The 27522-nt window shown below is 61.7% G+C and overlaps 1 protein-coding gene across 4 annotated transcripts in view; it reads right to left on the reverse strand.

Annotated features, from left to right (window-relative positions):
- Nucleotides 1-20625, reverse strand: part of ITCH (itchy E3 ubiquitin protein ligase) — a 34108-nt gene extending 13483 nt beyond the window's left edge. The window contains exons 1-9 of one of the 4 annotated variants that reach the window (XM_029079765.2): nt 20549-20625; nt 11994-12088; nt 10239-10380; nt 7587-7711; nt 5380-5517; nt 4032-4074; nt 2833-2990; nt 1104-1347; nt 94-189 (exon numbers count right to left, since the gene is read on the reverse strand). In XM_029079765.2, the coding sequence (XP_028935598.1) occupies nt 94-189; nt 1104-1347; nt 2833-2990; nt 4032-4074; nt 5380-5517; nt 7587-7711; nt 10239-10380; nt 11994-12063 (1016 nt within the window). In that variant the 5' untranslated portion in view covers nt 12064-12088; nt 20549-20625. Of the gene's footprint in view, nt 1-93; nt 190-1103; nt 1348-2832; nt 2991-4031; nt 4075-5379; nt 5518-7586; nt 7712-10238; nt 10381-11657; nt 11749-11993; nt 12089-13239; nt 13413-14782; nt 15059-20548 lie in introns of those variants that run through there. The other 3 variants (XM_029079764.2, XM_029079766.2, XM_029079767.2) reach the window with 3 other exon arrangements.
- Between the last annotated feature and the right edge of the window lie 6897 nt (nt 20626-27522).

The raw sequence follows: 27522 nt of genomic DNA on the forward strand, positions 1-27522 counted from the left end.
GTCTCGGTGAACTAGCGCGCAGATGGGAATCGGTACGGAAGCGTGGCTCAGATTCCCGCTCTCTTTCTCCCTCTCTACCCCCTGCAGACTCACCCCGGAGGAAGGGGCTCCGGCCTGTCCCACGTGGTCCTCTTCTCCACATGGTCCACGTAGTACACTCGCCCGTGCTGGTCCACCCTCTGCTCCCACCTGAGGCGACCAAGCAGAAAGACTCGCCCCGCTCAGGTCGGAAGGCTCTACGGACAGAGGGAGCGGGGCCGGCCGCTCAGGGCGAGAGCGCGGGGGCCCGAGGGGGATCGGGGCGGCGGTAAGGGTGGGGCCCGGCTTCGGACGGCCCATTCCCCATCTTTCCCTCCCCGACCAGAAGCGCTCGGGCGCTATCAGAGAGCTGGGACGGGCGAGGCGGGGAGCAGGCCTCTCAATCTGGGGGCGGTCGCCCTCGGGGAGTGAGCTCCCGCGACGACGGGTCGGACCGTTCGACGGGCACCGACGCCGGCCAAGCCCGGGTCAATTTCGACCTCGAATTACGGAAACGTGAGCCCTGCTGGCCATCAGAACCCGATACGAACAGGCCCTCCGACCCCCCGACCAAACCGGGGTGTAAGGGAGGCACCGCTCCTTCCCTTCTGGGGGCGGAGGGGGAGTTTGTCGCTCTCGGGGCCGGGGGGCCCCGGTGAAGAGTCCGTCCTCGATCTGAATGGAAGCCGGTCCCTCTCCAGAGCCCCCGGCCCGGGTCCCAAACTGAGCCCCCGGGGACCGCCTCGGGGAGCAGGGCGGTCCCGAAATTCCAAGGGCTTTGGGATCCGCACCGGGCGCTCAGAAGCCGCGGGGACGGCACCGCTGAACACCTTGGGCCCCGCTCCTCGGTCACCGCCCCAGATGCCGTCAACCCCCGGACCCCGTGCCCCAGCCCACCGGGGGAGGGGGCGGGTAACCCTACCAGGGGATTCCCCACATCCGCGCGGGTCACGCCGCCCGGAGCTTCTTGTTGCTTGGCAACAAGGCCAAAGGCAACGGGCGGTCGACAGATGCGATCCCTGCCACTCGGCAGTGAGGGGTTTGACCGCCGGAAGGAACCCCGGGAAAAGGGGTCTGACACCCACCCTGGGGGCAGAGGGCCCTGGTTGGCGGCGCCGAGCTGCTGGGAGCCGGGGTTTCCGGGCTGCCCGGGCCGGGCGGCCGGAGGAGCGGTCACGGCCCCGGGGGCGGGCGAGGGGGCTGCGGCGGCGGGGGCGGCGGCTCCTTCCGGACCCCTCTCCGACGGCGCGCCCGCGCTCCCGGCCGGCGACGAGCCCGCGCCGGACGTCTCGGCTTCCGGGAGGGCGATCGGCGAGCTGGTGACGGAGGCTGTCGGGTGACAGGATTCGTCCGTGACACACGAGCGGGGGGATCGGGGCATCCACCCGGACGGCGCTCCTCAGATGCGGGCAACGCCAAGCAGCCGGGAGCCAAGGGGAGAGCCCGACGCCCCCCCCCGCCCCGGTCCGGCTGAGCCGTTGGGGGAGGGGCGGTCCCTACCTGAGACCATCGCCCCTCAGGAGAGCCGGGACCCTCGAAGCAGAATAATAATGTTAATGTTGGTATTTGTTAAGCGCTTACGATGTGCAGAGCACCGTTCTAAGCGCTGGGGTAGACACAGGGGAATCAGGTTGTCCCACGTGGGGCTCACGGTCTTAATCCCCATTTTACAGATGAGGGAACTGAGGCACAGAGAAGTTAAGTGACTTGCCCACAGTCACACAGCTGACGAGCGGCAGAAGCGAGAGGGATCGGGATGGCCGGCCCTCGGCTGCAGGGTCCCCGCCCGGGAGGGAAGCTTCGGCCCAGGAGCCCGTCGGGCGCTCCCCGGCCCAAGCCACCCGGCCCTTCTCGCCCACTCAAACTCCTAGGCTCCATCAGCTCGGACAACTAGCTTTCGTCTGCGGTCTGACCCCGGGTCCCGCTCCCGGTTCCCCACTAGAGCTCAAGGGGCTCGGCCGGCCCGGTCCACCCGCCCGCTGGGCCCGCGCTCGGGAGGACTAGGTCCACCCACTCGCGGGTCCTCTGGCTAATCACCACGGTACATGGTAACCGTCCATTCCAAGCGCTCAGTACGGTGCTCTGCACATAGTAAGCGCTCGATAAATACTACCGAATAATGACCGAGCATCTCGACCTCGCAGGTCCCCGCCTCTGGCGGTTCGACTGCCAGCCCCCGGGGGCGGGGGTCAGTTTCACCTTCCTGTCGGTTCGAGTGGGGGAGGGGGTGTGGAATAAACTGGGCCCACCCCCGTCGGTGACGGATTTCAGACGGAGAGCTCCTTGAGGGCAGGGATCACGTCGACTAACTGCTGTATTGTCCCCAGAGCTCCGTACGGCGCTCTGCGCACGGTTCATCATCAGCTCCTCGAGGGGCTGTACAGACTAACCATCGGATGCTCCCACGCGCTTCCTGCGCCCCGCCCGCGGCAGGCGCTCCGTAAAAATGGATGGGCGATCGATCCCGGGCCCTGGCCGGTGGTCAAGAACCACGAGAGCACAGCGCAGGGTCCAGAGGAACACATCAAAGCCGGGAAGGAACCGGCTTCTCCCTCGGGGGGGGGGGGGCAGGAAGCCGGGGGAGAACCCAGGGACCCCTGCGGCTACCTGAGGGCGGCGATCCCGGCGGGGAACGTCGCGGGCTCGGCGGGAGAGCCTCGCCGCCCGCCGCAGAGGTGGCCACGGCTCCCGGGGAACGAGCCCTCAGGAAAACCGGGGATGCCCTGACCCTCCGAGCCTTCCGTACCAAACCCGCGGCCCGGCTCGGGGCGGCGGGCGGGCCTACCGGCCGTGGCTCCACGGGCTCCGACTCACCTGGTTTCCGCGGGGTGGGCGGGGGGGGCCGGGAGGGCCTCGGAGGCCTGGAGGGCTTGCAAGCGCCGTTCGGGAGGGAGGGAGAATCGTTGCCGTTGACTCTCCCGCTTTCACCGGACCCCGCTTCCTCACGGCTCTCGGGAACGTCGTTGCTCTGTCTGTGGGGAGACAGGGGAACCCTCTCGGAACCTCGCGGGAGAAACCGGAACCCGGCCTCGGATCTCACGGGCTAGGTTCACCGAGTCCAACGTCAACTCGGTCCCCGTAGGCCGCCCGACCGCAAACGTCCCCACGGATCCGGCTGGCCGTCCGCCCGGACGCACCGGAATTAACGGGGGGGGAGCAGGGCCGAGGGATCCAGATCTCACCCGGCACCGGAAGCCGACGGAGGCCGGCCGGGGGTGAGCGGGGGAGTCGGCCGTCGCTCCGACTGGGCTGGGAAATTATCATTACTTTTATTATCATCACGGTATTTGTTCAAGTGCATTCTCCACGACAAGCATCGTTTTAAGCGCTAGGGGTAGACAAGAGTTAAACCGGGTTGGACGCGATCCCGGTCCCAGGTGGGGCTCACAGTCTAAGCGGGACGGAGGAAGATTGAACCCCCTTGCTTTTCCCCCCGGGGGAACTAAGGCACGGAGAAGTTAAGTGACTGGCCCAGGATCACACAGCGAGCAACTGGCAGAGCCATGATCAGAACCCAGATCCTCTGAATCCCAAGGTCCGTGCGCTTTCCGCTTCGGCGCCCTGGGGGCCTGTCGGCAGGGGGAGAGTCCCCACGGGCGCAGAGCCGGTGGCTAGGAACGCTCAGCCGGGCCAGACTCCACCGGCGGGGTTCACAGCGGACTGGCCCGGGGCAGGGGGCTGGAGAGGAGGAGGAGCAAGAGGAGGAGGAGCAGGGGCGGGGAGGAGGAGGAAGAGTTGCCATCTGGGTGCGGGGAGGCTGTACGAGAGGCTTGAGAGAGTACAGTAGAAGAACACGCCACTCCCGCTCCCAAAGAGCTCACACCCTAACGCCAAGTTAGGCCAGGGTGGGCCGGTCCCCCGGATTTCAGCTCCGACAGCTCCCCTCCCCTACATTTCTGTCCCATTCACCCTCGCCGACCCCGTCCCGGCTCCGGCCTAAAAGGCGAGCCTCTCCGGTAGCGGGGCGGTCCGGGCGCCGGGCCCCCCGGCCGCCGCTCGGGGCCGGGCCTCACCTGCCTTCCGTCTTGGCTCTGGTTTCATCGTTCTCGGTGGGACCTGGAGGAGCAGTGAAACAGAGACAGAATTCACTTGGAGAATTTCCTCTCGACAGTCTCTTTCTGAGACGGATTCTACCAGCGGCGTTTCCACTTTCGCCTCCGGCGCGGCCTGGAGGAAAGAGCGCGGGCCCGTGAGTCGGCAGACCCAGTCCTCAACCGAGCTCTCCCATTCGCCTTCCGGGGGAACCTCGGGCAAGTCATTTTATGCCTCTGTAACTCCGTTTCCTCATCGGTAAAAGCGTGGTTAAATACCTCTCCTCCCTCCCCGTCAGCCTCTCGGCCCCGACGAGGGGCAGCGACCGTGTCCAACCCGCCTATCTTGTACTCGGCCCGGAGCTTATTACGGTGCACGGCACAGAGTGAACGCTTGGCAAATACCACAATTACCATCAGAACGGATCTCTGCGTCTCAGCCAGGAGTCATGCCGGCTCTTTGCCGGGGGGCTGCCCGGCCGCCTCGCCCGGGGCCCCGCGGCCCCCGGTGAGACCCCGGCAGACGGCCAGCTGACGGGAGCGAGGGAGCGCGGCCTTATCGGGGCCATCCCAGTGCCTTCACACCTTCACGCCTGACCTTCCCGGCCACATTCCGTAGGGATATCCCTCTCCCCACCCCCGGGATACCCTTCCCCTCGCCCACGAGGTCCCGACGGAACGCACGCGCCCCGGGTCCCCCCCAACACCCTCCCAAGTCCACCCGGGGCCCCCCGGAATTTCTCCCCGGGGTCCCACTGGGAGCTTCTCGGTGTCCCTCCAGGAAGACCCTAGGGCAACCCAGCGGCGGAATCAAAGACCTTTACGGGGAACCCGGTGACCACAGTGAGCCCCTGGGAGGGCGGGCCTTTCGTCAGGCCAAGACAGCGACTCAGCCAGTGGGAGACCTGGCTCACGAAGCCCTGGATATTAGCTCGTCTGTGACAAAGGAGAGAGGAGAGTCACTTTCTCTTTCTTTGCCTACTTGATGAGGCACTGGAATGGTAAACGCAGCGTCCGCTTTTAACACCCTTATCGTAAAACCAGCCACCCAGGGTCAGGAAACCAAAACTACACTCCAAGTAGAAGGGGGAGAACTGGCCAACAAACCGCTAACAAAAACTCCCGAGAATACGTTGCAAATCCGTTCACTAACCACCACCGGGCTCGGTTAACCAACCAAGAGGAAGGACCCAACGTTTCAATCGCCTGATCGGGCATGAAGTGAAAACGATTAGTCTTCGTCCTCCACACGTTACCTCCGCTGCTAGGCATCCACGGACAGGTCTGGGGGAGACGAGGGTCTCACCCTCCTCGCTGCAACGCTACGTACTGTGAGATCGGATCCCGCTGCCGTTGATGAGGATCTCCGGATCGACGTGCATCCCGTCTAGACACACCGACAGGTCTCCCACAATTTCCGCCGGCTCCTTATCCCCGGCCAGCTGCAACGTCACCACCACCTCGTCCACTGAATCGGAGAAAACGGCCGGTCAGTTGCCGCTTTTAACTACCACGCCGCTGAGTGCCAACTAAAGAGCAGGGAGTCTAGCCCTTCCCAGGGCAGGACTCTGAGAGGGGCCGAGGAGCGGAGCCCGGGAGTAGAGCCTTTCGGAACCAAAGGCAACTGAGATACAAGTCGCCGGGTCACAGAAGATACAGTCGCCGGGTCACAAACTCCTCACTCTAGGCTTCGAGGCTCTCCGTCACCTGGCCCCTTCCTACCTCTCCTCCCTTCTCTCTTTCCACCGCCCACCCCGCACGCTCCGCTCCTCCGCCGCCCGCCTCCTCGCCGTCCCCCGGTCTCGCCCGTCCCGCCGTCGACCCCCGGGTCGCGTCCTCCCGCGGTCCCGGAACGCCCTCCCTCCTCACCTCCGCCAAACCGATTCTCTTTCCCTCTTCAAAACCCTACTTAAAAATCACCTCCTCCGAGAGGCGTTCCCAGACCGAGCTCCTCTTCCCCCTCTACTCCCTCTGCCATCCCCCCTTTACCTCTCCGCAGCTAAAGCCTCATTTTCCCCTTTTCCCTCTGCTCCTCCACCTCTCCCTTCCCATCCCCACGGCGCCGTACTCGTCCGCTCGACTGTATATATTTCCGTTACCCTACTTATTTTGTTAATGAATTGTACATCGCCTCGATTCTATTTAGTCGCCATCGGTTTTTACGAGACGTTCTTCCCCTCGACGCTGTTTATCGGCATCGTTCTCGTCCGTCCGTCTCCCCCGATTAGACCGTGAGCCCGTCAGACGGCAGGGACCGTCTCCATCTGTTGCCGACTTGTTCATCCCAAGCGCTTAGTACAGTGCTCTGCACATAGTAAGCGCTCAATAAATACTATCGAAAGAAGAGCAGATCCTGCGACTCACGGGTCCCCGTTCCCCGGGGGTGGGGAGCGGCCCCCGCAGCGGCCCCCCAGCCCTCCCACAAAACCTGGCAGTTTCTAATCTGGACGGAAAAGACCCACCCGCCGTGGCGGCATTCTGGCCCATTCGCTTTTTTTTTTTTACGGTATTTTTTAAGCACTTACTATGTGCCAAGCTCTCTACTAAGCACAGGGAGAGATACAAGATAAGCAGGTTGGACGCAGTCCCTGTCCCGCACAAGGCTCGGTCTCGATCCTCATTCTGCAGATGAAGGAACTGAGGCACAGAGAAGTGAAGCGACGTGTCCCAGGTCAGACGACAGACAAGTGGCAGAGCCAGGATTAGAAGCCACGTCCTTCTGATTCCCAGGCCCATGTTGTAACCGCTAGGCCCTTCTGCTTCCCGGGCCTTATCCACGCTAAAACCCGGCCCCTTTCTGCAATGTCGCGCTCCCAATAAAAAGGGGTCCTTCTGCCAAGATTCCTCACGGACCACCCCCTCCCCAGAGGCCGGACGCACTTAGCTCCGCAGGGACCGGGGGGAGCTGAGAGCCGGAGCCAGGGCAGTCCAGTCCGCTTCCCAACGTTTTCAGAATTACTCATTCTTCCAGCCACCCATCCCATTTCAGTTCCTCATCTTCACGGCTTGGGATCTCCAGGGGGGCGGGGGGACGGGGGCTGTCCTCGCTGCCAGGGGGCGAGGGCCACGGAGCAAGATCAGCCAGAATGCGGCTCAGCACGTGAGAGGCTTCGGGCCCCCGGCTAGAGAGGCAGGCGGGCATCCGGGCCCGGCCGGGGCGAGTCTTCCCCGGGAAAGAGAGGGGTGAGAAAGGGGCCTGCGTTCCCCACTCTTGTCCTCTAGACTGTAAGCTCACTGTGGGCGGGGAGTACGTCTGTTTGTTGTGTTCTCAAGCGCTGAGAAAGAGCTTTGCGCAGAGTAAGCGCTCAATAGATACAACTGACTGAACGTCCAGATGGATCCCGGGGAGAGAAGCAACCCCCAGCTCGGAAAACAAAACCTGCCACGACCTCGCTGCCTTCGACCCTTCACACGAGACTGGAAACGACAGGCTGTCCGTGTGCGAACCTCGGGCCAGCAGACCGAAACACCCACCCACCCGCAGGCGGGCAACCCCCCGCGGCGGAGAACCGCTCGGTCTACTCTGTGCAAACGTACGCTTCATGTTGTTCGACTTCAGCGTCTCCTGGATATCCAGAACCGCGCTGCCCAGCGAAATGTCCGATTTCAACGTCTGGTGACTCCAGACGCGAAAACTGAGTTTACTGACAGGAGTGACGATCCTAGGGAGAGGAAAAATCAATGAAAAGAAAAAAAAAAAATCGGTCAACATTATAGCTCGCGCAGCTACTCGCTACGCATCCCGCCCCGCCGGCCACAAACAAGGCTTATCAATTTATGTTTGAACCCCGACAGGATACGTTCGAGGGTTAACCACCAAGTTCAACTGTTTATTATTTGTCGGAATACCGCAAAGGACACCAGCAGCCTTTTTAGCCGACTGCACCACCGTGGAGGAACAGGATGTCTGTCTGTCCGTCTCCCCGATTAGACCGTAAGCCCGTCAAACGGCAGGGACCGTCTCTATCTGTTGCCGACTTGTTCATCCCAAGCGCTTAGTACAGTGCTCTGCACATAGTGAGCGCTCAATAAATACTATTGAATGAATGAAAGGATGTCTGTGGGAGATGTGCTCCCCTGCATCACCAGTGTGAAAGACACTACACGTCTTCAGGGTCTGTACGGGTCACACCTCCCCGGGCCAGGGTGGAAGGCACCGGATCTCCCGTGTCTCCGCGGTTCTCCCCGCCGGGTCGGAGGCGGGGAGCACTGCGTCTCTGGCATCCGCACAGTACGTTCCGCCGCGTCGGTGTGGGCAGCGCTCAAGTCCCGGTGTCTCTAGGTGGTACGTTCTACTGCGCCCGTCTGTTTCGCAGTGTGTCACCGCTATCTACACGGCACCCTGCGCTGGGCCAGTGTGGAAAGCACTCCAACCCCGGCGGTCGTCCGCGGTGTGCCCCGCCAGGCCAGGGAGGCGACCCCCCGGGACGCGCCACCTCGGCAGTGTGGAAAAGCGATTCGTTCCTCTGTGTTCGCGGTCCGCTCCGCTCTGCCAGGATAGGCAGCGCTGTATCTCGGGCGTCTATCCGGTACGCTCCACTGCACCGGCGCGAAGAGCGCCGGCACGGCAGAATCCGCCGTGCCGGTGAGCGGGAAAACCCCTGGACTCCTTGGGGCTCATACGCCGTCGCTGTGCCGCACACGGAGTCTCTGCTGCCCGCGTGCGGTACGTTTCACCTCGGCGGTGCGGGAAGCGGTCTATTCCCCGGGGCCCGCAAGCAGTCCACGCCTCTGCGCCGGGGTAGAAAGCGCTTCGTCCCCAGGTTGAAAACCGGTTTTCCACTAGCGTGGCCCAGAGATATCAGCCCAAGTTCATCGCTTCGCAAGAGTCCGTGACCGGAGCAGGGAAGCGATCGGTTGCCGAGGTTCCTTCCGGCTGCCGGTTCTGGGATCGGGAGGAGCAGATCCCGCAGAAGACCGGGGATCGGGTGCCCGCGGCCGCCGACCCAGCCTCTACCGAGAACCTGTCCGACTTGGAGCCAGAAGCCCACCGTTCCCGAGAACCGGTTCCTCCTCGAGATCCCCGGGACGGACGCGTGCACGCTTCGCTTTCGTTTCCTAACAGGAGAACTGAATTAAAGAACCACAGGTCAACCTGCCGGACTTCCACGGTCGCCGATGACCACCCTGAGCCCGGAGGGCACGAGCACCGGAACCTGCAGCGTGAGGCTCTTCCACGGCCGTTTACAGGGCGGTGCCCAAGAGAGCGACGGGACAGAAACACACCTGCAAAATTTCCCACCCTTTCACCTCCCTGACGGGTGGTGCCTCGGTTCCCCCGCCTCAATCAAATGGGGAATCAATCCTACTTTCCCTAATATGACTGCGAGCCCCACGTGGGGCAGAGGCTGTGTCCAACCTGACGACTGTCGCTCTACCCCAGCGTTTAGTACAGTCCCTGGCATAGGGTGAGCGTTGAACAAATTCCACAGTTATTATTGTTTCAAGAGCTTACAGTCGAGTGAGGGAGAATAAATCACAAGTTGCAGGAAGCAAAAGGGCTGAGAAGGGAGGGTCGGGGAACTGGGGACACTGGATGCGGGAGAAGGCCGAGGGTGTAGGATGTGGGAGAGGGAAGGAGCGTGGCTTAATGGCCAGAGCCTGGGCCGGGGAGTCAGGAGGACCCGGGTTCTAAATCCGGCTCCACCGCCTGTCTGTCGTGTGAACTTGGACAAGTCACTTCACTCCTCCGTGCCTCAGTCCCCTCATCTGTAAAAGGGGGATAAGAGCGTGAGCCCCATGTAGGGCAGGGACCGCGTCCCAACTAATTAACTTCCATCGACCCCAGCGCTCAGAACAGTGCTGGGCACACGGTAAGCACTTAACAAGTACCATAATTGCCACAATGATTTTTTTATCATCATTACTATTATTATTATTAGAGAGCCAGTGTGGGGAGGGAGGCAGGAGAGGGCCGGGCGGGGAGGACCGAGCCGACGTCCCCGCCGGCTCCATTCCAGTGGGAGCCGGGCCGAATCGGGCAGTCGGAGGTTGGGGAGGCGGGAGGGCGGACTCTGGCTTTGCCAGGGAGGGAAGGAGACCAGAATCAAATGGAGGGGCAAGAGAAGAAAAGAAAAGGCAAGAGAGGAAGGGGAAAGGGAGGCGGAGTAGGCGAGGAAGGGAGAGGGAGGCCCGAGCGAGTCGGTGGCTGCCGGCCCCCTCCCCGGGGACGGGAACTTTCCAACCTACACGGTGAGCGGCTGCTTCCACTTGGGGCTGCTCGTATTGCTGCACTTGTCCGTCTTCTTGGACTGCCCGTCCACCGACACTTCCACGTAAGGGCTCGGTCCAAACCAGTTCTTCTTGTTTTCCTTGAGTTTCGCCGAGATGACTGTGGAGAAACAAGGAGGGAAGTCTCAGGTTTTCACTCCGAGAGACCCAAGTCTCACCGCCGGAAAAGGCCGGCCCGGTCGGCGCGCGCACTGCTCGACTGCGGAAGCGGCGGGGCCGCCCGTCCCCTCGAGAACCGGGTCGGTGCTCTCCCCCCAGCTTGGCCGGGCTAAGCCAGGGGACCGACGGCCCGCGGGAGGCCGGCCCCTCGGCCTCGGCCCGCGCTCGTCCGAGACACTCTCCCCCCGCCAAACTCTCACGAGATCCAAGCGGAGGGCTCGAAAGCGAGCACTGGAAACGTCACTGGGAACGTGCGGTCCCAGAGGGAAGGGAAGCCGGTGGCGCGGCTGCTGTCGCCCACGCTAGCGAGGCGGAGGAGACGGGAGTGGGGGAGGCCGTGGGGCGGGCGAGGAATGCCGACCCTTCGCATCCCCGTCTCTGCCAAGTGCTCGGGGTGAGCGTGTGGGGGGGTGTGGGTACACTCTCAATCAAGTGTACATTCGGCTATTCATTTTACTCATGCCATGTGTAAGTCCTTCTGCACCCGTCTCCCCCACTAGACGGGAAGCTCCCCGAGGACAGGAGATGCGTCGCTTCTTCGTTTTGAACTTCCCAAGCGCTGAACGCAACGCTCTGCCCTCAGTGGGCACTCCCTAAAGGTACAACTCCCACCCACTCCCCCCGCTTCAACTCCGAGTCCTAGTCCTCTCCTCGGACTGTTTAGTTTTAGGTGTCTACATTCCTCGGCTCCTCCCTCTCCGGGTTCCGCGTGAGCATTCGGCCGCCGAGCCCCGGAAGGAGACCCGTGGCCCCGGCCGCGACTAAAACTGGCCGGCAAGAAGAGGCGGTCCCCGTGGTCGCCGCCCCTCTGGGCTCCTCGACCCAATGGGAAGCAAGGAAGAGACGCCTGGAGGCCCGGGGCACCCTCTTGGTCCTGGCGAGTTTTCACCTACTGACAGAGACGGATTCTTGTCGTTCCAAAGATCGTCCTCCGCGAACCCGGAACGGTGTCCCGGGCTGGCTGAGTGCGGGGGGCGGGGGAGGGCCCGGGCCGCACCGCCCACAGGCCAGGGATTGGCCGGACGAGGTGCTCGCCCTCCGTCACGTTTCGGGTCACGGGGCCCCGCGGTCCTCACCCTACAAGCGACTCTGAAACTTCAAATCGACGCCGCGGAGGGTGAAAAAACTCCCCCCCCCGCGACACGCGGTTCGTCCTGTTGCTTCCCTGGGGGACTGACTGCTCCTCCAGGGCGGGGATGGCGGCCACTCTCTACTGACCTCTCGCCGGCACTCGGTAGAGCGCCATGCCCCCACAGTAGACTGTCGGCTCCTCAAAGGCAGGGATCGCGCCCACTCGCTCTGTCGTCCTCTCCCTGGCGCTCAGTACAGCTCTCTGCCCCCACGGTAGACCGCCACTTCCTTGAGGGCAAACAGCGGGTCCGCTCCCCCCCGACTGGACTCCCCCCAACCCCTCAACGCCCAGCAGATGCCCGGGGCAGCGATCCGCCCCCAGGCAACGCTCGGCGAATACCATCCATCCCACTGGCCGACCGACCGGTCGCTCGGCCTCGCTCGCTCACGGAATCGTCCGGAAGCCCCTGCCCGGTGACCTACCCGTGATCTGCAGTTGGGATTTCATGGTCAGTCCGGGCGCCGTCCCCGGTCGCGCCGCACCGCTCGTCATGCCGCTGGCCGGCCGGCCGGGAACCCTGAGAGAAGCGGAGACGTCTTGAGCACCCCCTCCGCCACCATCACCACTCCCGGGTCGCTCGCTCCCCGGAAACTTATCAGCTCGGCCGGGACCGCAGAGGCTCCGCCGGTCCGGCGTCCGGCCCCGACCTCGCCAGCACCACCCGGGCCCACCGCGGCCCCTCTCCCGGCTCACTCTGACCCTCGGCCATCCGGGAGACTGCAGACACGGGTGTCCTCGGCCACCCTGCCTCTCCCCGAGGGGCACGGCTCCCGGCGGGGGCAGCCCCCGGTCCCTCTGCGGCCCCTGGATGCGTTCCGCCTCGCTCTCGTCTCTGTCCCCCCATCTCCCCGCTCACTCCGTCCCCCGAATTGGAACACGGTCCCTCCCTCCCGCCCCAAAACCAACGGACCCCAGCTCTCCCTACAGTCGGAGCCCGCTTAAAGTCCCAACTCCTCCAACCGGCCTTCCCCGACTCATCTCCCAGGGCCCTGAGCCGGGCTACTCCCTCGGCCTACTTTGACACATCGATTTATTTACACCCTTCTCGACACTCCCGTACGCGTCCTTATTCCATTTTTTATTCTGACCGCTGGAGAGGTAAATATCCGTACGCCTGCCTCCCCCACTACAGGGTAAACTTCTGGAGGTCGGGGAAGGTGTCGCTCGGTTATTCGATTCACAGCTTAGGACTGTGCGGCACGGGGAGTGGGTGCTCAATAAATACTACTTCTACCGTCTGTCCACCGCCGGGTGCCATCGCGGGGGATGCCAATCTGCCCTCTGCCTATGAAATTGAGGGAAGACTGGGCTGGGTGGGCCGCTACAGTGGCCCTGGCCACCACGGGCAACCTGGAGCTGGAGCAAGGAGAAAACGCCGCCCTTAAAAGCCCCGTCAAGGACAGGGACGACCGGCCTTCTGTGTGTTTTCCCAAGGCAGAGTTGAAAGGAAATGAAAATGCTGTCGGGGGAGCAAACGTCCCAGACGATAGGCTTTTGGGTTCCATCTTTCTATCCAGCCCCAACCGACTCGATTTACGGGTTTTGGGTTTTTTTGTTGTTTTTTTTAACTCTCCCATCCTTTTGCCAGTCACGGCTCTGCTCCAAACAGGATCTGAGACTAGATGACGAAACGGATTTGAGCAATTTTCACGTGTGTCAACGCCCAACCTGAAAATAATCGGGCGCTGTTGTTGTTCCACTCCCACTATGACATCGCAGATGCTGAAAATCCCTCCCTCCACAGATCGCAATTCACAGCTGTGCCGACGTGACGTCGTCTGCCAGAAACCCGAAGGCCGAGAAGGGGCTCAGAAGACGGACGAGGTGTCGGCGGACAACCGACGGGGTCGGAGGTCGGAGAGGGGGCGTTTCCCCCCCCCCCCGGTCGCCCTCGGAGCCGTTTGGAGAACCGGAGGCAGCGTCCTGGCACCAGACGCCGACCCCCTCAGACTTCAGAAGAGGGCTGGGGGTAGCCAGCCGGCCAGCGGGGAGAAGGAAGCCAGCGGCCCGGAGACGGGTCCTAGCAAGAAGAGGAGACCCGGAAGAAAGACTCAGAGGGAAGGGGCAGAGTGGAGGCCGCCGGAAAAGTCAGAGAGCAGGAGAGCCCTTGGGGCCCCCCGAAGCCCAGACAGGTCACGCCGACCCCCGGCGCATCCCCTCCGATGCCCGGTCCGCTCTGCCTCCCGGGCCCTGGGGAGCCTGGTGGTAGGGGCTTTTCACCATAGGCTCCGTGCTCAGTCGGGCCCAGAGGCAGGGGCTGAGGGAGGAAAGCAGGGGCAGGAGGGAGGCCGGGGAGGCAGAGGAGCAAGTAGGACCCCAGGGAGTGGGGCAACGGCTCCCTTGGGGCAAAAGCCAGGTTATTCGGGCCACCGGCTCCTCCTCGAGACCTCAACGGTGGACAGAGAGAGAGAGAGAGAGACCCTCGGCACTGCCGCGAGCTGGCGGAGGTGGGAGAGAGAGGGAAGCCAGGCCGGGCCGGGCCTTCGAGGCCTCGGACATGGGCAAAACCCCTCTGGCCGGGTCTCGGCGTTCGGTGCGGGCGCTACCGTGAACTCGACCCTCGCCACCTCCGCGCGTCACCCCAGCCCGGCCCGGGGTCTCGGCCGTCCACCGCCAGCTTCCTCCGGCCCCGGGGGGACGGCCGGGCAGACCTCTGCCAGGAACCGGGAAAGGGAGTGGCGGCCGGATGACCGAGGGGGACTCTGGGACACCCGCACCCGGTCAGACGAACGAAGGTGGTCTTTGCCCTGGGGCGTAAAACGGCTGCTCCGCAGGGCGGCCTGGAAAGGGGGTAGGAAGGAAGGGAGAAAAGGAGGGAGGAACGCAGGGAGACCAGCCCCAGGGCGCACATTCAGGAAGACCTTTCCGGTCAGAACGAGGGTCCGGCCCGGGGGGAGCTGCGGCAGGGCAGAGCCTCGGGGGGGGCCCCGTTCCCCAGATGGGGAGGTGTGTGTGGGTGGGGGGGAATCATTCAGCTACGGCATCCTCCCAAAGCTCAGAGCCCTCCCGAGATCCCTCACCGACTCCCGGCACTGCCAGTCGTCTCAACCACCGTCTGTCCCCGGCACCCACCGACCCAACTCGGGTCCCCGGCACCCGGCTAGTCGACCGTTCGGTCCCTTTCTGATTTTCAGTAAGCTGTCGGGAAAGACTCTCCCGGCGTCTCCCCTCATTTAGAGAGGAGAAGCGCCTTAACGCATCACTTGCTTACCGTGCCTTCCCCAGCACCTCGGATAAAGCAGGGCTCCCGCCGGGGGGCTGGGTAAAGACCATTCCTTCTGCTGCTACTATCGTTTTCAAACAGCCACCGAGCCAGGACTGTCACCCCAAACCCCATCCCCCAATCTGCGGCGAGTTAAAGAGTCACCGATGTGAACCGTGGCATTCGTTAAGCACTCACTACGTGCCAGACGCCGAAACTAAACGCCGGGGTGAACACAAGCAAACTGGGTCGGGGGCGGTGCCCGTGCGACGTGGAGCTCGCGGACTTCATACCCATTTGGCAGACGAGGGAACTGAGGCACAGGGAAGAGACCTGCCCGAGGTCACAAAGGAGAGGAGAGGCGGAGCCGGGATTAGAAACGAGGTCCCCCGACTCCCAGGTGCGCCATCTTCCCAGTAGGCCGTGATCGACAACATCGCCCCGGGATTGTTTCCCAGAGCTCGAGCCCATCTCCCGGACCGGTGTCTCCCAGCGAGCCCAAGAGCGGAGCCCGGACCGGGACATTTCTTCCGCGCCTTAACCCAGCTTTCCTCAAAAGGAGATGCGGCCTTTATCCCTCCTAGGCCCCCGCCTTCCCACCCTGAAATCATTCCCGTCTTCAGAGCGGGGCAACCTCCAAGTGGCTTTGTGATGCTTTCCCTTCCTTCCCGCTTCCGCAAGGAAAAAGCGAACAAAAATCCCCTTGCACTCGGGTACGAGACCCGACTCTGGCCCTGGGTCCCGGGCACAGAATAGCCGCCACGGGGATGGACTCGAGTCGTTCGGTCCAATCTACTGAGCGCTTATTGTGTGCGGGACACTGTACTAAGCACTCGGGAGGGGAAGCTGTAACAACAGAGAGACACATCTCCCGCCCACAACAGGTTTACGGTCTAGAGGACTCGTGTCCTAGCCCGGCCACCCCCTCCACGCTGGGCCGGCGTGGGCTGAGCCCACGGGGACGTTGGCAGAATTGATATCGCAACCGATATCCACCGGGACCTCTGCGCGTCACTGAGGAAAACGTCTTTCAACAACGTGGGGTCTGATATCGGAAGGGACGAGCTGCCCTCGCCACCCGGCCCCGGGGGGGGCATTCGGGGAAGACGAGCCCGAAGGGAAGCCCGATAAAACTAACGGAGCCGCAGCGGGTTGGGAGGGCAGCCGGGCTCCGTTCCGGCCTGCGCCGGGGCCCCCACGCCGGACGGTCACGTCTCCGCGAGGCAAGGAGTTACCGCCTTCGGAAAAATTCCAACGCAAAATCGGAACGCGGAGGCCTCTTTTTCCCCGCAGACTTCGCGACGGATTTAAAGAGTCTGCCTTTTTCAGCCGGGAGGGGCCCGGCGGGCAGTACGGCCCGAGCGGAGGCCGGTCGGGAGAGGATCCGGAGCTCACCCGGCCCGCGGGGTCGGTTCTGTGAGGTTCCCCCGGGCCCCACTGGCCGGCTGGAGAAGACTCTGAGCCGGGAACGTCTGCGGCGAGTAGTCGCCCCGGGCCCGCCTCCCCGCGACTCGAGCCAAGGAGGAAGCAGGAGCGGGAAGGGAGAGGGAAGGGAAGACCCAGAGAGGTTGCGGAGGGTGAGTCACTCCTCGGCTCCTACTCCTTGTCATCTGCTGCTTCTGCCGGTTTAGGGCCGACGGGCCCAACGGGGGGCTGGCCGCTCACTCGGGATCCCGGGATCCCGCTCAGGCATCCCCTCCGGGAATCCCCGGAGACGATCGATTCCAGGTACGCTCCGGCGAGCACGGCACCTGGGCACCGACCTCACTGGCTCGACGTCTTGGGCGAGAAGGCCCGTGTGCAGATCCACGGAAGCGACGGAGCCGACGGAACACGGGCCTGGGGGCCCAGGGGGTCACGGGTTCCAATCCCGGCTCCGCCACTTGTCCGCTGGGTGACCTTGGGCGGATCACATCACTCGGGGAAGCAGCGTGGCTCAGGGGAAAGAGCCCGGGCTTGGGTGTCAGAGGTCACGGGTTCGAATCCCGGCTCTGCCGCGGGTCAGCTGTGTGACCGTGGGCGAGTCACTTCACTTCTCTGGGCCTCAGTTACCTCATCTGTAAATGGGGGTGAAGACTGTGAGCCTCAGGTGGGACAACCTGATTATCCTGTATCTACCCCAGCGCTTAGAACAGTGCTCTGCCCAGAGTAAGCGCTTAACAAATACCAACGTTATTATTATTGTTATTATTACCACTTCTCGGTGCCCGAGTTACCTCATCTGTAAAATGGGGATCGAAACTGCGAGCCCCACGTGGGACAGAAACGGCGTGGAACCTGATTTACCGGCGTCCACCCCGGCACTTAGTACACTGCCTGGCACGTAGTAAGCGCTTAACTAATACCATAATTACCAGTATTATCATTATCCAAGCAGGGAGAGTCCGTACGGAGCAGGAAGGAGAGAACTCCTCTTTGGGAGCACTGCGGAACTGCTCGGGGAAGCCAAAGGTTTTCCAGAGAAAGCAGAGCCAGAAAAGGTGGAAGGAAATCCTAAAAGCGTCACCGTAGAAAGGCCCATCCTCCCTCACGGCGACCCCCTGCCGCCTCCCGAAACAAGGGCTGAGGAAGTAAGCGGACGGGGGCCCCGTCCCCGCAGGTTAACGACGCCGCCCGCTCGACCCCCGACTTCGGGGCACGCTGTTCTTTACCCGAGCGGAGAAACCCAAAGCCAAAAGTGGAGCGGAGGGAATTTCTCGAATAGGACCGATCTCTCCAGTAATCAACCGTGGTACCCGTTAAGTGCTCACTATGTGCCGAGCACTGAATTAAGCACTGGGGTAGATACGAGGTAATGGGATAGGACACAGTCCCTGTCCTACACGGGCTCAGAGTCTCCATTCCTATTTTCAGACGAGGCAGCTGAGGCCCAGAGAAGGGCGGTGATCTGCTCGACGGCACAGTGCTGACAAGTGGCAGAGCCAGGATCGGAACCCAGACCTTTCTGACCCCCCAGGCCCGGGGTTCTGTTCCACTAGGTCGCTCTGCTTCTCGACTGCTGTTACCAGTCGTCCCCCGACCTGCCCGAAGCCCCCGGGCCCCGTCGGTTTTCCAATCTTGCTCGGTCCACCCCACGCGTCTCCTCCGCGTCCCCTGCCCTGGAGGGGCCCGGGCCGGGCACGGGGGCAGTCCGTCCGGGCCTCGCCGTCTCCGCCGCTTCCTGGGCTCTGCAGCCAAGCGGCCAGCACGACTCGAGCGCCGAGGGATGAGAGAGACCCCGGGAGGAGGCGAGAGGCAACGGGGGCGACTCCGGTCTCCTGGAGAGGGACCTCGGAGTGGAGGACGGGCCTCCCCGCTTAGAACCCGGGACGCCGACACCCTCCCGCGGCGAGGTTGCGGCTGAGGGTGTCAGCCCCATACCCACGGCGTCTCTCCCGCGCCGCCCAGTCCCAGCCGCTGAGGTGGAACAGCACCCCATTATCCGGCAAAGGGCGAGAAGGGGCCCTTCCGCAGGGTTGACTGAAGTTGTCGTAGAGGGAGGGGAAGAGTTAGCGGCCGGGAGGCGCAGCCGTGCCCCGCTACCCGCCCTGTCCAAGGATGCTCGTTCCAGGGCTGACTATCCTCCGCGACAGACAAGGAACGGTGCCGAACGACGGCGGCGGCTCACGTCGCTGGCTGCCTGCTCCGTACGAGTGAGGCGCCCGACGGAACGCCTTCGTCTAGGCCCCGCGTCCCGCCGGCCCCGACCCGCTGTCGGCGTAAGTCCTCGGTCCGGTCGGCCCGCGCTCGCAGGGAAGCACCGTTCGCGGGAGCCCCGCGGACACGGGCTCTCTCGGGCGAGGCGCCCCGAGCGTCCGGGCAGTGGCGGAAGGAGAATTTTGAGGATAACTGCCGCCGCAGGCCACCATCACACTCAGAGTCCGTGTCGCCGCCGCCTCCCGTCCCACAACTAAGCGTCCGGCCGCCCACCGGGGGCCGGCTCGGGGGAAGGCAGCGGCGCCCGGGGTGCGGACACCATCAAGTGGGGAAACGAAGCAGGGCCGCTCCCCGGTCCGGGGCCCCAGAGCCCCTGCCGGGTCACGGACGCGCCAATATGTCCAGACCCTTCGGCTCCGTTGCTTCCGCTCCCCGGAATTTATCCTCACGTCTGGCTCCCCCGCTACGCTGTCGGCTCACTGGGGCAAGTGGGGGTGTCTACCGCCTCCGCTGCACTTTAACCACCCGAGTGCCCCGCGCGGTGCACGGCGAGCACTCGACGGATATCAAGGACTGGCCAAGGGACCGGTCACTCTGGTGCTCCCGGCTAGGCGGGCCTCGATCCGCCAGGACGATCCCCTCCGGAGCCGGGGCCGGGGGGGCGACGGAGCGGGTGGGCGAGAGGCGTCGGCGGGGCTCGCTCGAGACCGCGCCCTTCTAACCTGCCGCGCGTTTCGGGGAATCGCTCTGCACGCCCCGTACGTACTCGGAGGGAAAACGCCGGCCATCGGGCCGGCTCGAGCATTAGCTTCGTCTCAAAATCCTCGTTCAGTGGTTAAAATGAGCCTCCGGCTCACGATCTGGAGGAAAATCGAGTCCGGTGAGCAAGCGGGCAATCGGAGCATTCTTTCCCAGTGGCCCACGTTGGGCACCGCCTTTCTTCGGTGAAAGAGGGCCCGGGAAATGACACTCGTCCGTTTAGGGTGATGGAGCTCTGGGGGCCCGGGGGGGGGGTGGGGGGGGGGAGACTTTTTTAGGGCTACGGTTCTGCGAACCGAGCCACCCGACCTTCTCCGCATCGCGGACGGGGGACGTGACGGCCAGCGGCCGACGGAACGAACCGTGGCCGACGGTCGGCCACTTGGGCTTTCCGAAGCGGGAGCGACGGACCGTGCCGCGGCAGGAACTCGCGGGGCGAAGCTGAGCCCCGATGCGGGTGAGCTAAAGGAGGACCTCTCCGGGTCGTCGCGTCGGGAGGGCAACGGGCGTTTCGGCCCACGGTTTTCCAAGTCCCGGGGGGCGGTCCCCGGCCCGGGTCGGCCGCACGTCCCGGCACGGTCGAATCCGTGACGCCCAGCGTGCCCCTTGGCCGGAGGATGCTCTTCTCTCGCCGCCGCCAAGTCCCACGTCCCGGGTTCGGCCTTCGACGGACAGGTCTCCCCGGGGAGGGGAGGGAAAAAAACTGCCACATCATCCGCCTCCCCGTCCGGTCTTTCGGACTTTCTCACGTCCCCGAAGGGCGGCCGGGCCACGGGACGGGGGAGCGGCGTGTCTCGGTGACGAGGGCCCGGGAGTCGCAGGTGGTGGGTTCAAATCCCGGCTCCGCCCCTCGCCTGCTCGGTGACCTCGGGCAAGTCGCTTCACCGGACCGTGGGGGGGTCCAAGGGCGAGCCTCCCGGGGGACGACCCGGTGACCTTGGCAGGGCCCCGGCCCTCGGCACGTAGTGAGCGCCTAACCAACACCATCACCCCCCGCGTTTAGAAGGGGAGGGGGGGTTCACGAATAGGAGCATCGTTACGGAGGACTGACCCGCGCGACGGGGGAGGGGGCGACGACCCCCGGCCGGCTCCCCTGCCAACAGGAGGGGCAGGGGTAGGGCCTCGACGGGGGAGGTTAAAGGTCACGGGGGTGGGGGGGTGGGAGAGGGGTCCTCGGCACCCCCAAAAGGGGACGGTTCGGAGGGGCGGCGCTCTCCTGGCTCCGTCCGGTCCTGGAGGACCTGCCCCCGTGCCAGAGCTGGCAGAGGGCAGGGTCCCCTCCCTGACCTGCGCCCCCCACCCCACCGGGGAGGGAAGCGCCTGCCCCCGCCGGGGGCACAGCACCTGCGCGGGGCGCTCGGCCCGTCCGCGGGGGTTTACCGGGAGGTGGGGCGGAGGCGGCGGCGGTCCTCGCCTAAGATGGCAGCCCAAGCCGGGGCCACCCGAGCCAGCGGCCGGAGGCGGCCGCCACTGCGCAGGCGCAGTGGCCGCCGGGGGGCGGGAGGCCTCGGCGCCGCGGACTACAAGTCCCGGCAGCCCCCGCGACGAGCCCACGTGACCCCCCCCCTCCCCTCCAACGACCTCCTCAGGGCCTCCTCCACCCAGGCTTCATCCCCATTTTGCAGATGAGGGCCCCAGAGAAGTGACTCGCCCACCGTGGCACAGCTGCCAAGGGGAATCATAATCACGAGGGTGGTTGTGAAGGGCTATGTGCGGAGCGCTGGCCGAGATCCAGGGTGATCAGGGGGTCCCACTTGAGGCCGCCAGGCTTCACCCCCATTTTGCAGATGAGGGAACTGAGGCCCAGAGAAGTCAAGTGACCCACAGTCGCACAGCTGCCAAGGGGAATCGTAATCATAATGGTGGTTGTGAAGCGCTGACTATGTGCAGAGCGCTGGCCTAAGCGCTGGGGGAGATCCAGGGTCATCATGTGGTCCCACTTGAGGCCCCCCAGGCTTCACCCCCATTTTGTAGATGAGGGAACTGAGGGCCAGAGAAGTGACTCGCCCACAGTCGCACAGCTGCCAAGGGGAATCGTAATCATAATGGTGGTTGTGAAGCGCTGACTATGAGCAGAGCGCTGTCCTAAGCGCTGGGGGAGATCCAGCGTCATCATGTGGTCCCACTTGAGGCCCCCCGGGCTTCATCCCCATTTTGTAGATGAGGGAACTGAGGGCCAGAGAAGTCAAGTGACCCACAGTCGCACAGCTGCCAAGGGGAATCGTAATCATAATGGTGGTTGTGAATAGCTGATTATGTACAGAGCACTGTCCTAAGCGCTGGGGGAGATCCAGGGTCATCATGTGGTTAGTATTTGTTAGTATTGGTTAAGCGCTTACTATGTGCCGAGCACTGTTCTAAGCGCTGGGGTAGACACGGGGGAATCAGGTCGTCCCACGTGGGGCTCAGAGTCTTCATCCCCATTTTACAGATGAGGTAACTGAGGCACCGAGAAGTTAAGTGACTTGCCCAAAGTCACACGGCTGACAAGTCGTAGAGCCGGGGTCCCACTTGAGGCGCCCGGGCTTCATCCCCATTTTGCAGATGAGGGAACTGAGGCCCAGAGACGTGAAGTGACTCGCCCACAGTCACACAGCTGACAAGGGGCAGAGCCGGGATAATAATAATTATTAATAATAATAATAATGTTGGTATTTGTTAAGAGCGTACCATGTGCAGAGCCCTGTTCTAAGCTCTTGGGGAGAGACAGGGTCATCAGGTTGTCCCAAGTGAGCCTCACAGTCTTCATCCCCATTTTCCAGATGAGGGAGCTGAGGCACAGAGAAGTGAAGTGACTTGCCCACAGTCACACAGCTGACAAGGGGCAGAACCGGGATAATAGTGATTATTAACAATAATAATAATAATAATAATATTGGTATTTGTTAAGCGCTCACTATGTGCCGAGCACTGTTCCAAGGGCTGGGGGAGATAGAGAAGCAGCGTGGCTCAGTGGAAAGAGCCTGGACTTGGGAGTCAGAGGTCATGGGTTCGAATCCCCGCTCTACCACTTGGCAGCTGGGTGACTGTGGGCAAGTCGCTTCACTACTCTGGGCCTCAGTTACCTCATCTGGAAAATGGGGATTAACTGTGAGCCTCACGTGGGACAACCCGATTACCCTGTCTCTCCCCCAGCGCTTAGAACGGTGCTCTGCACATAGTAAGCACCTAACAAATACCAACATTATTATTATTATAGAGGGCAATCAGGTGGTCCCACATGAGGCTCCCAGTCTTCATCCCCATTTGACAGATGAGGGAACTGAAGCCTCAAGAAGTGAAGGGACTTGCTCAAAATCACCCAGCTGACAGGTGGCGGAGCTGGGATTAGAACCCATGACCTCTGACTCTCAAGCCTGTGATCTTTCCACTGAGCCACGCAATGTCAGGGGAGGCCTCCGTCAACCGGCCTCCAGCTGCCGTGGGCCCCCCCACCTACCCCACCCACGCCCCCCCTTCCCCGGCTTTTCTCCTTCGAGGCAAACGATAATAATAATAAAATTATGGTATTTGTTAAGCGCTTACTATGTGCAGAGCACTGTTCTAAGCGCTGGGGCAGATACAGGGTCATCAGATTGTCCCTCACGGGGCTCACATTTTTCAATCCCCATTTTTACAGATGAGGGAACTGAGGCACGGAGAAGTTAAGTGACTTGCCCAAAGTCACACAGCAGACAAGTGGCGGAGCCAGGATTGGAACCCACGACCTCTGACTCCCAAGCCCGTGCTCTTTCCACTAAGCCACGCTGCTTCTCTAACAGGCGGGCAGGGTCTGGTCAGCTGCCATGCGGTGAACGGGCGACGCCTGCAATGGACGGCGTCGCCCCTCACCTCCCCCGGGAAGCCTTCCCCGGTCCAACTCCACCCCTACACCTGAGGCCGATCCCGGCAGCTCCTTCAGTACTTACGTATTTGCAGTCAGACGGATCGGGGGCAGAGCGGGGGCCTTTTCTGAGGGCTAAGCGCGGTGGGTGGACAAAAACGTCCGAGGCCCAGTTCTGCCAACAGAGGGCCTGTGGTACCTCTTTATCAGGGTCTCCTCCATCTCCGTCGGTCAGAGGACGGTTGTGGCTTATTGGAAAGAACACGGACTCGGGAGTCAGAGGTCGTGGGTTCTAATCCCGGCCCCGCCACTTATCGGCTGTGTGATTATGGGCCGGCCACTTCTCTGGGCCTCGGTGACCGCATCTGTCAAATGGGGATTCAAACTATGAGCCCCTCGTGGGCAACCTGATTACCCCGTATCTATCTCGGCACTTGGAACGGGGCTTGGCACATAGTGAGGGCTTAACAAATACCGTCATTATCAGTATTAATTATAACTTATTGAGCACTTACTGTGGGAGGAGCACATTAATAATAATAATAATAATAATGTTGGAATTCGTTAAGCGCTTACTATGTGCACAGCACTGTTCCAAGCGCTGGGGTAGATACAGGATCGTCAGGTTGTCCCACGTGGGGCTCACAGTCTTCCTCCCCATTTGACAGATGAGGTCACTGAGGCCCAGGGAAGGGAAGTGACCTGAGAAGCAGCGTGGCTCAGTGGAAAGAGCCCGGGCTGGGGAGTAAATGTGAGACGGCAGAGAGGGAGAGCGTACGGAGTAGCGATATAACAAACATATCCCCTGCCCAAAGCGAGCTCACGGTCTAGAGGGGGAGCAGATATTAATATAAATAAATTACAGAGGCGTACGTAAGCGCTGTGGGGTTGGGAGGGAGGGATGTATAAAGGGAGCCAGTCAGGGCGACACAGAAGGGAGTGGAAGAAGAGGAAAAGAGGGCTTCGATTAGGTCAGGCCTCGCGGAGGAGATGTGCCTTCGATAAGTGGGGAGAGTAGTCCGTCAGATATGAGGAGGGAGGGCGTTCCAGAACGGAAGCAGGATGTGGGCGAGAGGCTGGCGAAGAAATAAATGAAACCGAGGTCGAGTGAGCAGATCAGCATTAGAGGAGCAAAGGGAGTGGGTTGGGTTGTAGGAGGAGGGTCGGGAGGTGTGGTGGGAGGGGGCGAGGGGATTGAGTGCTTTAAAGTCAATGGCGAGGAGTTTCCGTTTGATGCAGAAGGAGATGGGCAACCTCTGGAGGTTCTTGAGGAGAGGTGACAGTTGTGGTAGAAAAATGATGCAGGCAGCAGAGTTGGATGGATATGGACGGACTGGAGTGGAGAGAGACAAGAGGCTGGGAGGCCGGCAAGGAGGCTGACAGAGTAATCGAGGCGGGAAAGGATAAATGACCGGCTTAATGTGGTAATGGTTTGGATGGAGAGGAAAGGGAGGATTTTGTGAAGGTGGAACCGACGGTATTTAGCGATGGTTTGAACATGTGGGTTCGAGGAGAGAGAGGAGTCGAGGATAATGCCAAGGTTTGGGGCTTGGGAGACAGAAAGGTTGGGGGTGCCATCTACAGTGATGGGAAAGTCAAGGGGAGGACGGGGTTTGGGTGGGAAGAGTTCTGTTCGCGACATGTTAAATTTGAAGTGAGGGGAGGACAGCCGAACAGAGATGACTCGAAGGCAGGAGGAAATGCGAGGCTGCAGAGGGGGAGAGAGATCAGGGGAGGAGATGGAGAACTTGGGTTTTAACCCCACAGAGATGGTAGTTGAAGCCATGGGCAAGAATGAGTTCCCGGTGAGGGGGTGGGAGGCAGAGAAGGAGCCCGGGAAAGAGACGGAGAACGAGCGGCCGGAGAGACGGGAGGAGAACCAAGAGAGGAACGGTGTCGGTGCAGATCAGGTAGGATAATGTTTCCAGGGGGAGGGAGCGGTCAGTGTCGAGAAGGTCGAGGAGAATTGGACGGAGTAGAGGCCGCTGGATTTGGCAAGAGGGAGAGCATCTGTGACCTTCGAGAGGGCGGTTTCTGGGGAGCAAAGGAGAGGGAAGCCAGACTGGTGGGGGGGTCAAGGAGAGAACAGGAAGAGAGGAACTTGAAGCAGAGGGGGTAGAAAACTCACTCAAGGAGTTTGGAGAGGAAGGGTAGGGCTCGAGGGATGGCGAGTCCCTCCGGGGCAGGGACACCCAGGATTGAATCCGAGCCCAACTTTGTCATCTCCCAGTGTTGGGCGGCTCCTTCATCCCAGCGGCCCAGTCTCCTCTGGACTGAGGAACGGAGAGAAATCTAAAGTCAATTGTCCGGACGGTGTCTGCTGGCCCCACCCCTGTGAATCAATGATGGGAGTGTTTCGGCAGCACTGACCCGATGCCAAGCACTGGGCTGACCCGGGGGTAGATCCAAGATAATTAGATAGGTGGGATCCCTGTCCCTCAAGGGGTCCGAGGGCTGTCCCCGTCAGTGGAACTTATGGAGCAGTCTAAGTGTATAGAGCACCATTCTAAGTGGTTGGGAGAGTACAATGTCAACCAATCAGTCATTTATCAAGCACTTACTGTGTGCAGAGCACTGTACAAAGCACTCGGGAGAGCACGATATAAAAGAGTTGGTAGACTCCTACAGTCCAGAACGAGTTCAGAGGGGAAGACGGACATTAATATAAATAAAATACGGCTATGTACGTAAGTGCTGTGGGGGCGAGGGAGAGGTAAAAAAAAAAAAAAGGAGCAAATCGAAGAGCAAGGGGGACCCGGAAGGGAGTGGGAGAAGAGGAAATGAGGGCTTAGTCAGGAAAGGCCTGACTATCCCTCATCCACCTACCCTTCTCCTAAGCCCCCACTCCGGCCTGGAACACTCTCCCTCCTCAAATCCGACAGACAATTACTCGCCCCCTCTTCAAAGCCTTTCGGAAGGCACATCTCCTCCAACAGGCCTCCTTTCCTCATCTCCCACTCCCTTCTGCGTCGTCTTGACTTGCTCCCTTTATTCCTCCCTCCCTCCTACCCCCGCATCGCTTATGTACCCATCTGTAATTTATTCATATTAATGCCCGTCTCCCCCTCTAGACTGTAAGCTCACCGTGGACAGGGAACGTGTCCGCTGTTCTCTTGTACTCTCCCAAGAGCTTAGTACAGTGCTCTGCACACAGTAAGCACTCGTTAAATACGATTGAACGAAGGACTGAAAGGTCCCTGGGGGAGATGTGCCTTCGGTAAGGCTTTGAAGTTTGGGGAGAGGCGTCAGATACGAGGAGGATGGGCGTTCGAGGCCAGCGGCGGGACATGGGCCAGAGGTCAGCGGCCGAGATAATACAGGGACGTGCCGGTGGGAGGTGGAGTGCTAAGAGGTACGGACTCACGTGCAAAGGAAACAGAGAAGCGAGGGGATATAGGGTGGGGAAATGAGGGGTTAGTCACGGAAGGCTTCTTGGAGGAGATACGATTTTAGTAGGCCCCTGAAAATGGGGAGAGTGGTGGTCTCTCAGATCTGAAGGGCAAGAGAGAACACGAGCAAGGGGTTGGCAGGGAGAGAGAGACACGATCGAGCTGTAGCGAATACGTTGGTGTAAGAGGAGCCAAGTGTGCACACTTGGCTGGGTTAATCTGGGAAGCCAGATTAGGTGGGAGCAGGAGGGCTGAGTGCCTTAAATAAATAATAATAATAATAATGATGGTACTTGTTAAGCGCTTACTACGTGCCAGGCAATCTTCCGAACGCCGGGGTAGGTACAAGGTAATCAGGTTGTCCCACGCAAGGCTCACAGACTTCATCTCCATTTTACAGATGAGGTCACGGAGGCCCAGAGAGGTGAAGCGACCCAGCTGCCGAGTGGCAGAGGCGGGATTAGAACCCACAATCTCCGACTCTCGAGCCCGGGCTCTTTCCTCTGAGCCACGCTGCTCCTCTAAAAGCCGGTGGAAAGGAGCCTCTGTTTAACGCGGAGGTGGACGGGCGACGACCGGAGGCACTTGAGGACCGGGAGGGGTTGCGGAGAAAGATTTTTTTCGAAGAAACCCTGGAAGCAGAGTGAAGTCCCCACCCTCCTACTACAACCCGGTCTGCCCACTTCGCTCCTCTGGTGCTCACTGTGGCTCCAATTTACCCACCTCGCCGCCCACATCCTGCCTCCGGCCCCGACCGCCCTCCCTCTTCACGTCCGACAGAGATTTATTCTCCCCCGCTTCAAAGTCTTAGTGAAGGCACATCACCTTCATGAGGCCTTCCCTGACCAAGCCCTCCTTTCCTCTTCCCCCACTCCCTTCTGCATCCTCCTGACTTGCTCCCTTTATTCATCGCCCCCCTTCCCAGCATATCTGTCACTTAATTGATTTATATTCATGTCCGTGTCCCCCTCTAACCCGTAAGCTCACCGTGGGCGGGGAGTTTGTTTGTTTAACGTGGCACTGTACTCTCCCAAATACCCTCCGCCGGGTTCGAGCCATTGGTTGGGATTATTGTTTGTTGTATTTTCGCAACCAGTGTAGTGGAGAGCGCAGGCCCGGGAATCAGAAGGTCACAGGTTCTC

The sequence above is a fragment of the Ornithorhynchus anatinus genome, chromosome 15 (genome assembly GCF_004115215.2).
Source record: "Ornithorhynchus anatinus isolate Pmale09 chromosome 15, mOrnAna1.pri.v4, whole genome shotgun sequence".
Classification (NCBI taxonomy): Eukaryota; Metazoa; Chordata; class Mammalia; order Monotremata; family Ornithorhynchidae; genus Ornithorhynchus; species Ornithorhynchus anatinus.